Source organism: Arachis ipaensis, chromosome B09 (genome assembly GCF_000816755.2).
Source record: "Arachis ipaensis cultivar K30076 chromosome B09, Araip1.1, whole genome shotgun sequence".
Classification (NCBI taxonomy): Eukaryota; Viridiplantae; Streptophyta; class Magnoliopsida; order Fabales; family Fabaceae; genus Arachis; species Arachis ipaensis.
In genome coordinates, this window is record NC_029793.2 from 101,642,878 (window position 1) to 101,653,241 (window position 10,364).

A 10,364-nucleotide genomic window follows, 5' to 3' on the forward strand; every position below is an offset into this window, starting at 1 on the left:
ATTAAAAGGTCAAAAAATAGAACACTAAATATTAGAGTAAAAATTCGCTGGATATGGGTGAAACTAACCTTCAATTGCTTTGATTTTAAAAGACTCGAGGACAACCAGCGGAGATCTTGGATATTTTTGTAACTTATCATATTCTAACAGATCACAAGAATTTCCAAACACATTGCATTGTACCCTTTTGCTGAACAGATAAGTTTCAAAAGATCAAAAGGATCTAACTATATATTTATTCTTATAAACATAAAGACTGGAAGAAAAAAATAGAATTAATAGAAGATAACTACTAATATAGGAGACAGTTAGAGAGATATTACCCATCAGTAAAGACTTCTAGCACCACTGCTTTGACCAGCTTCCCATATGATGCCACATCTCTTTCTTTTCGAACACCAGTAATGATCCCAACAAAGTCTAATAATTAGATTGAAACATATACAAATTTGAATCAGAAACAACACTTTTTAAAACATAATACTATGATAATAAAAGGGAAGAGCAAGAAAGTTGTACAAACCAATGAGGAAATTATGGTCCTTTGTCATTTGATCAATTTCATCTATTGATGCAAAACACAGACCGGAATGAGGTATCCTTGGAGATACCACAGAAACAATAGAGGTGTTGTATTGGAACAAAAGTCTGAACCGATGTTTTGTCACTCTGTTCAAACCAGTGTTCGGTACAACTGTAAAATGGGTCATCAAGTACACATCCCTTTCATTTAGAGACACGACAAATTTTGATATAAGCTGATCTCTAATGGTGGCCTGGATCTTGTGTAACTGCAGTTGAAAAAAAATGATTCATATTTTGAATTTATTAACTTATTTAGCTATCCAAATAGCATAACAACACTTGATTAAGAAAATAAAACAACAAAAACATATCAGTTTCCAACCTTCCCTTCTGCATATTAGAAAAACGAAAAATAGAAAAGTCGCAACAACCTAAGGAAATGCTAACATAAAATAAAACTCACCTTCTCATCCATTAAGACCATATGCAACAGATTTTGAGAAGGATCCAAAGCAGGATTCTTGTGGTACCACAACTTCACAACTTTAACATGCACTTTCCATGATTCTCTCCACGGAGTGATTTTCTCCACTAGATCAACACAGTTATTCATTCCTAAAATATGTAGGATAAGAACACCAAAAGTAGAAAATATACAGAGAAGAACTCAGAACTAAGATGAGAAGATAAACAAATGAGTTGGAGTTATAAACTCCCAAATTTAAGAAACACTAAAGCTTACAATGTAAGCTTCACATATAGGATAGAGATAGACTAATAGGCATATATAGATTGATATGGCTACACACATCATTTAGGAAGATATCACAAGTAACCAAATACTCATGGGAAAAGAGCAAAAACAATATGGGAAGAGGCCTGTTGCAAATTACCAAATACCTACCCCCATATAGTTGATTTGACAATTCACAATAAAGCAAAAACAGAATTTTATCAGTCAACTATACCAAACACTACAGTAACTTCAGTCCAATAGCAAAAAGAAAATTATATAATTTATAATGAGCAAACCCCCCAAGAAGTAAATTATTTCACAGAAACACCAACAGCACAAAGATAGGAGAGAACCATTGATTTACAAAAACAAGTAACAATCACCATGATTAAATCAGAAACCAAACAACTCAAAATTAAATGATAGATCCAGAAAACAGCAACAATTAACACAAAAAAGAAATTGAAACTGGAGAAGGAATCGAGAAAGAGATTGAACAGGGGGAGAATGGAACCATAGCCCACATATACCTCTTGAACCGCGGTGGCAACATCTGCTATCGAAAACCGAGAAATCGAGATGGAGAATGAGGTATGCTCGACAGAGAGAGACAGAGGAACCCTGGGGAGAGGGAACAGACACAACGAAGAGAACAACACCCTCATGGTGGGATTGAATCGAATCGTAGAGATAGCCATAGCTTCCGGCATGTGGCCAGAACCGACGACGGAAGCCGAAATCTCAGTCGAGGATGGGGGTACGGACATCATGCAACAGATGGAGATTGGGTTAGGGATAGAGGAGATGGGGTGAGGTAGAAACGTCTTTTAGGATCCCTAATCAACCAAAAGTGAAGATTTTGATGAAAAGAAATTAGAATAACCTCACTTTAATTAAGTTTATCGTTTAACTGAGATGATTATATTAATCAAAACAAATAACTGCAACGAAGTGTTTTTTAGACTGGTAGTAAAAAGAAAAAAAAAATCAAAGTAAAATATGAACCATCAATTGTATTCATTAAACAAGAGGGTATATCTTAAATGAGAACAACAATTATGTACTTATAGAGTATGCCATATTTGTATAGACCATTAGATTATATTACATAGAGATCAAAGGTTAATATAAAAGAAGAACATTGATAGACTGTAATAGATACATAATATCTTAGTGCATAATTAAGTACTTTAAATAACAATACTATAACAATACTTAAATTCGTACAAAATTATTTTGAACTAAAACAAAACATTTAAAATTTTAGACATCAAATTAAAATTTTTACTAAATATTAAAACCAAAATAATAAAAAAAAATAGAAGACAAAAGGCACCAAGAATAATTGATACATACATTATAAAAAAGTTACTACTAATAATATATATTACCTAAATATATATGTTAGAAATAAAAAAAAAAATTGTATGGATCGAGTCTAATTAAGATTAAAATAATTTTTTTGTTCATAACATTAAAATGAAATTTGCATTGGTATTTATTTTTATTAATATATTAACAATATAGCTTCTTTCTATTTTTTTGGAAAAAAACAATATTAGACTTAAAAAAATAAATAATCAAGTTATTTAATAAAATATAATATTTTCAAAAAGATACAGAATATATGGCAGAACATCATTATATGTGCAGAAGACATTTTTAAGGGAAGATAACACAGGACCGTGATGCCAACTTGGTGTCACAACACCCATTCCTTTCTCAATGAAGCTATTAAATTCAGCACAAACAACTTTATGTCTACGAAATGCAACAGATGAAATATAAAATAGTTTTTATTAAATAAAATAAATTAAACAATATAACAAACAATTTAAATGGATTATTGAATGAAAAGAAAAATCGAAATACAAAACTCGAATAGGGGAGGGTGGATCCATAAACTCACTTTGCTGGAAAAATTCTGCCAATCACGTCATCGCTGAGGAAGTAGATTAGGTAGAAACCCGAGACCTAGACAATGATTGACAAAAGCAAACCATGATCCATAAATATAAGAAAACATAAGTAGAAATTTCATCTTTCTAATCATTATAAAAACCAAAATATTGATAAAATAGACAAACCACATACAAAAAAAAACCTCAACAACTAACAAAAGGAGAAATGATAAAAGGACCAACAAAAAGGAAAACGATGAAGACGAAAACAGGTTTGGAAGTAAAAGGACCAGAAGAGTGTACCTGATTGATTGGTTGCAAATCTTCTATTTGAGACTCTATGGGAAAATCCTTAACCTACAATGAATGACAAGGAACCAAACACCGAAGAAACAGAGCATGTAGACAACGTTTGGTAGGGCAGAGGGAAGCAGATTAGGAGATGAAAACAAAGGGGCTTGGGTTCAATTTGATGATTACCTAATCAACTAAATCCACGAAAAAAGGGGCTTGCGTGAAGGAATCGCGAGAAAATACAACTGACGGCGAAAGCAAAGAGGAGCATATGCACCCTTCATGAGGAGAAGTCACGCTGGAGAAGAACATCCAGCTTGAATGTCTACGGGCCTGAAATGCAGATAGCACTCCACATCGGAGATGAAACCACGCGTATGGTAATATATAATAATATATTCTATATTTATAAATCGTATGAATACTCTTCTTTCATAACATCCTTTAATTTTCATTTAATAAAATCTAACAGTTCATAAAAATTGGTGCATCTAGTGCACACAAAATGGTTGAGATGATTTTACACATACCCCAAAGAAACTGTCCCTCTTTAAACAAAACATACACAAAAACAAAACTATAAATTACACAGATAAGATTGAAATGTATAAGAAGAAACTACATTATATCTTATCAAAAACTTCCGTAAATACAACGTTCTCAGTCCTGATAGGATCAACTAATCCATCATGACAAAGTAAAATCTTAAGACCATTTCTATTCCTAACTCGGGAAATAGCTACATAAAGTTGACCGTGACAAAATATAGGACGACACAAGAACAAACCAACTGTTGATAATGTCTGACCTTGACTCTTGTTTATTGTCATCGCAAACGACAGAGAAACCGGGAACTGACGGCGTTGGAATTTAAACGGTATAACCATATCACTGGGAATCATATTCATTCTACTGATAAAAACTTTATCCCCAACATTGCTACCAGAAACAATATCCGCACCGATCACATTTCTCCCTAAATCTCGCACAACAAGTCGAGTTCCATTACACAAACCCCAGCTGGATCAATATTCCTCAACAAAATAATAGGCACGCCTATTTTCAACTTCAACGAATGATTAGGTAGACCAGAACACCTAATCTGATTCAAGAATTCAACATTTATCCAATCAACACCAACATCATAATAGACATCACTACCACATATCGAATCAGCACTGAGATAATTTTTCTCCTCCGCGGGCAACAAGTCAACTATATAATTGTTTATCTCTTCAACATTGTCGACAGTCGGAGCCAAAATTGCCATATCCTGGAAAAAACTTGGATCACAAAAATTCTGAACCAAATTCGGATAGATTGTATTTACAATATCTTCCACTGGATTCTCCAAGACAGGAATTATTAGATCAGAAGGAATATCAACAAAAAGTTTATCATTGACCACTGTTCCACATCGATCTTCACTGACTTGAAGTATCCAATCTAAAAATGACCTTAACTCCTGAGGAGTTGATTGTTCCAATCCCATTGTTAACCTCATATTTTTCGTCAGACACAAAACTTCACAATATTTCCAGAGGACAGAAGAATTTATCGAAGCCATCACAATCTCAGCACGAGAACCTTTTGGAATAACTGGCAAGACCTGCCTGAAATCACCACCGAGAATGACCACCTTCCCACCAAAAGGTAAATATTTATTCCTATCAGAGACCGAAACCATTATATCACGTAACGTCCTATCGAGCACTTTAAATGCCAACTTGTTAGTCATCGGTGCCTCATCCCAAATAATCAAATCGGCCAATCGGACTACCTCAGCTTTTGCACTATCCTTCTTAATCCGACAAACAGTATCTTCAGTCAGCTCAACAGGAATATTCAACATAGAATGCGCCGTCTTACCACCAGGTAACAACAGAGAAGCAATTCCACTAGAAGCAACGTTTATAACAATCCTTTTCTCAGATCGCAATCTAGCCAACAAAACCCTGTATAAAAAAGTTTTTCCAGTGCCACCAAACCCATACACAAAAAAGAATCCGTGCCTCTTATTCGAAATGCAATCAATAATTTTATCGTAGACCACCCTCTGTTCTTCATTTAACTTTAAGACATTTGTATCATGCTCACGAGTCAAAGAAACAATGTCAAACTGCAACTCACGCAGCAGCATCAAGTTGCTAAATTGAGACACTAAAGAGTTATTAGGAACCGGCATGCCAACATAATTTCTCAATGATTTTCCATTACTCTGCAATAGTTTTTCAATCTCCAACAAACAAAATGTTTGCAACTTGTCCTGACTCATCGTTAGATCTACGTTTAACGATAATTAATAAATATTAGCACGATAATATAATTTCTGCACTGTCTGTGTCCGTGTGTGCCTGCTTGTCATATAATAAAATCACCATGAACAAAATGCTTACCAAGATATTGCAGCTCATGCCTTCTGCGATAAAGAATATCATTAGACAAATAAGCCCAAGTTTGTTCCCAAACTGACAGAGGCCTTCCCATGGAACCAGATAGCAACAACATCACAAAAAGCCACCTTAGCTGTGCAGCGGACGCTACATCGGCGACTTCCTTAATAGCAGAAATATACTCCTTACCATCTATCTAGAATCCCATGGCAGAACATGCCTCCTGAAATGTATCATAAGTTACACCATTCACGGTTCTTATACTCCGAAAACTGGTACAACCTCTCTGCACATTCAAAAGCATCTGCATATAGAAAAGTTCACCAGATGACGGATGAGCAAAACTCAATCTTCCAATTGAGAATCCCCTCTGTCTCGGCTTCCACTCCCTACTGTTCGAACAATAGACAAATTTTCCCGGATATTCAACATATGTTAAAGACCGCCCATCCGGGAACCGCCTGTTGGCCATCATCCAACTCGTAAACATTGTCAGCAAATCTTTGTTGCGCAAATAAACATGAGTAGTGATATCAGCATCATCGAATACAACATGTTGCTGGTTCGACAAATGAAAAGTCAACCTCTGTACTGACGGCCATCTATGATGAATATCATAAGCAAAAATTCTCCACATGGATTCAAACAGTGATAAATAACGAAACTCATCAACCACCTGAGAAGATTCACCAACATGATATGTTTCTCCAACAGTTGCAGTCACCCGATTCGGACCGTTATTGATATACTTAAAAAGATACTTGATGACGTTTGACTTGTTACAAAACTCAAGATTTATGTGAGCTTGATATTTCATTAACAGCAGTGGATTATAAGGCACAACAAATCTGTTGTCAATATCAACGTCGTTGATATTCACTGTCACATCCATATTACGACATCTATATATCAGATAGCCATCTTCATCAAAGCTCGTTTGATCAATGAATCTTTTTGGATAAAATTTTGAGCACTTACCATCTTTCATGCAAGGAGAACTCGGTCTAAGTCGACCGCAGGGACCATGGATCATGTACTTGGTGACGACATTATAAAAGGCTAGAAATTTGAGAGGATTGGGTAGCTCGGCACAGATAAATTCATCAATAATTTCAACACTTTGTAAGTTGCTTTCCCCGTTAAGCCATAGTAACATGTGTGCATGTGGTAGACCTCTTTTTTGGAACTCAATAGTATACATACCTAAAATATACAAAAGCATCATTAAGAACCCAAACAACAATATGTCCAAGCACAACAGACAAAAATTGAAATGCCAAGATAGAAATAACATACCTGCACTAACTAAGTGGACCAAAAAACACACCGTCCTTGAGATTGCTTAGCAGGCATTTCAACTTAGCATAAAAAACACGGCAAGAGATATCAGGACGATCAGCGATGGAAATTCGCTCTTGCTCTGTGAATCGCTGAAATTCAGGCCAATTTGGATTACACGTAATAGTAATGAATAAATCTGGATAGCCAAAATGTTTACAGATTGCCATCGCATCCTGACAATGATTAAACATATAACGCCTACCACCAGTGAAGGAAGAAGGCAAGATGACTCGCCTCCCAATTGAAGAAGCTTCGTCATCACCACGACGCGTAGCCTCTTCTATTCCTTGAAGCACTTCTCCTCTAATTGTACTCTGCTTCATTCTAATCTCATACAACCTCTGTTACTCAATCATGGTGAAACAGTCAACAACAAATCATTGAAATAATCACCTACACTTGTGAATAATTCCATCTTCTTGCTCCCTAATCTGCAGACAAAAACATATGAATTTCCTGAGAGAAACCCTTGTTTTCTTTCTAGGGACATATCCCCCAACTTTACCACGATAAGGAATATTCAACTGGTAACCATCCTCGCCATATGAAAACAACAACGGATACTGTAAGGGCCAATACAGAGCATGAGTTTCATAAATATGCTGCAACTGACCAGCAGTAGATCGAATAATAATGTCGCGACCATGATCCGACGAATCAAAATCTCCAACAATCAATGCAACAACTTTGTCACAAGAGGGAGTATTGTAAGTTCTTCGATCAACCTTCCTATGTGAAAACAACTTCAAAGAGAAGATCTCGGATGAATGACACTGATAAAATTCTCTGACTCTTCGAAATGACTGTGCTATGACGTTATGAGTATCGATCATTTCCAACAACTCAGTTATCAATTCTCGATCTATCTCAGATGTTTGCCTAAAACAAATATACATTAACCACAAAATTATATTTAAAAACCACACAGAACACAATTTCGATATGTTTTGATACATCATTATCATTGAGAACTGATTAATAACGCATTATAACAGGAATAAAACACAATATAACTATACAATAACAGGTATTAACCTATTTTTAATGCAAATAACATTAAAACATCAGGGAAATAAAATAAAAAAATAAACAACAACATTTCAAACACACATACCGAAAGATTCCCTGCCTATGCATTATCTCATGCTGAGTGTCGTATATATATAATTGCGCAAATTTAGGCTTCTGACCAGGATCTGGGAGCAAATTTCCAATCCGATGATAATTCTGACCAGTTATAATAAACTATGGTGGACCACTCCCATCATTCACTGAATCCAGTACCTTACCACCAAGAGACGTGAAGGCAAACATACTGTTATAAGATCGAATATTTTTTGAAAATACAAACTCTTCCTATCATGTCCATTAATCAAATTATATAGCAGATCTGGGGGCTTTCGAAGATAAGGTAACTGAATTTTTCCTTTTGAGCAACAAACAGTAAAAACAGGACAATTAATTGTAGAGTCTCTTTCAACACGTTTCAATAACCAAAAATACGCCCCACAGATTGAACATTCATAGTTAGGATCACCAACATCAAGACAACCTGGTAAAGATAAAGCAGAAAAAAAACATGCATAATAATAAAATTTTTTTTATCTCAATTTGATGCCATGAAATAGATTGAACATAAAATGAATAAACCATTAGCTTACTGATATAATATATAATAAATACTTGACTCGTTTAAATTTTGTCAAAAGAATATATCACAAAACACTATTTCTATTTTACACTGTCTGAATAAAATCTCATCACGGAAGCACAATGGAATCTTTTAAAACTAAGTAAATAAGATTTTTATTTGAGTATTCTTGAATAATAGATGATTTAAGAAAGAGAGCGTACCTTGTATCTCACTTTGCAAGAACAGAGGATGATCAATAACAAAACCAACTTGACTGAATGAATTTATCGAAGGATCATATATTTCTGATTGGTCTATATCATCCATTTTAATTTAAATTAATAGAATTTTGTGTAAATATATATTTAACAACCAAATATAAAAAAATTCATGATGAAATAAAAAATGAATTAATTATTTAATAATTAGCATAAAAATTGAACATTAAAAATGTAATAAACTACAAAAACCAATCTGAATTAACATTGATTTATTAAAAAAGAAAATGTAGATAAAGCCTAATGCATATTCAAGAAGAGTTTGTTTTTTCTTTTTTAACGTTAGAATAGACTTTGTTTCATTATTTTAATCACTCATACTAATTGTGTAAGTTCGAATTAAATAATCCAAATCACAATTAGAATCATCTTGTGTTTTTTTAGACTTTAATGACTCTATTGGTGCATAGCATTTTCCAAAATTTTTAAGGAACTCCCTTTTTTATTTTTTATTTTAATTGAGTCATTACACCATTTTTTTCTTAATTGGCTGCAAAGGCTTTGTTTTTCTTTTAATTTAATCCATGTACCATATTTTTTTGTTGTAAATACATCCTGATACAATTGAGCGAATCAATATCAAGAGTGACCTAATTAAAAAAAAAGGAATTTTGTCTGAAGGACATAATTGAAACAAAAAAGATATTATATGCACCTAATAGAAAATTTCAAAAAATTAGAGGACCAAGAGAGTAATTATTTTTTTAATATGCAATTATTGATTATGACACCAAATTAAAAAAGTTTCAACAAATACCCGTCGTGTATTATATAGCTACAAAAGTTAATTCATTAACTAATTATGTGAATCTAACCACATAACCGAAAAACTTTTCATATTGTCCAAGGCAAGAATACACCCTAATTAAACAGTTTAATAACCTCTAGTACTTGTGTATCTTTCAAATAACTATATAAATTAAGCCTATTTAGTGATCCAAATGATTTTATAAGCAAATTTATGATCGGATTAATTATTTCAACCATGTGCGGCAACTGGTCAGGGTTACGCTAGATAATTTAACTACCTTAAGTAATTGTTCGCTTTGAATCAAGTATTAACTATTTTAATCACTTTCATCCATGTTAAAAAAACAGGAACTAAACAAGTTCACGATCATGTTACGTAATTTAATAACAACTTATCATAATTTAGGATGATTATAATTATTTTGAATGATATTTAGAATAATTATATCATTTTTAATTTTACAAATATTAATTGAGATGTCAAATTAAAAAAAGATCAAGTACAGAAGTTTC

At 33.5% G+C, this 10,364-nt stretch overlaps 2 protein-coding genes across 2 annotated transcripts; both read right to left on the reverse strand.

Annotated features, from left to right (window-relative positions):
- On the reverse strand, nucleotides 320-1,419 carry LOC110266897. The gene is made up of 3 exons (XM_021111946.1): nucleotides 989-1,419; nucleotides 524-791; nucleotides 320-420 (listed from the first exon to the last, which is right to left on the reverse strand). Exons 1-3 carry the CDS (start codon nucleotides 1,136-1,138, stop codon nucleotides 320-322), a joined length of 519 nt encoding a protein of 172 aa, XP_020967605.1. The 5' UTR covers nucleotides 1,139-1,419.
- On the reverse strand, nucleotides 3,167-9,150 carry LOC107615768. Its single transcript, XM_021111947.1, has 11 exons — nucleotides 9,045-9,150; nucleotides 8,507-8,742; nucleotides 8,305-8,417; nucleotides 7,658-8,069; nucleotides 7,177-7,531; nucleotides 6,828-7,052; nucleotides 6,094-6,728; nucleotides 5,853-6,045; nucleotides 4,472-5,739; nucleotides 3,466-3,519; nucleotides 3,167-3,235 (listed from the first exon to the last, which is right to left on the reverse strand). The coding sequence occupies exons 1-11, from the start codon at nucleotides 9,148-9,150 to the stop codon at nucleotides 3,167-3,169; spliced, it is 3,666 nt and encodes a 1,221-aa protein (XP_020967606.1).

Bases quoted from the DNA above. Each gene is read 5' to 3' on its own strand.
- LOC110266897 (XM_021111946.1), bottom strand. From the start codon at position 1,138: ATGAATAACTGTGTTGATCTAGTGGAGAAAATCACTCCGTGGAGAGAA. The intron at 792-988 runs GTGAGTTTTATT...TTTCAACTGCAG, and splicing joins TGGTCTTAATGGATGAGAAG to TTACACAAGATCCAGGCCAC. The intron at 421-523 runs GTTTGTACAACT...TCTAATTATTAG, and splicing joins GGACCATAATTTCCTCATTG to ACTTTGTTGGGATCATTACT.
- LOC107615768 (XM_021111947.1), bottom strand. From the start codon at position 9,150: ATGGATGATATAGACCAATCAGAAATATATGATCCTTCGATAAATTCA. The intron at 6,046-6,093 runs GTAACTTATGAT...ATGGGATTCTAG, and splicing joins GTATAAGAACCGTGAATGGT to ATAGATGGTAAGGAGTATAT. The intron at 3,520-4,471 runs GTTTGTGTAATG...CATTCATTGTAG, and splicing joins GGAATATTGATCCAGCTGGG to GTTAAGGATTTTCCCATAGA.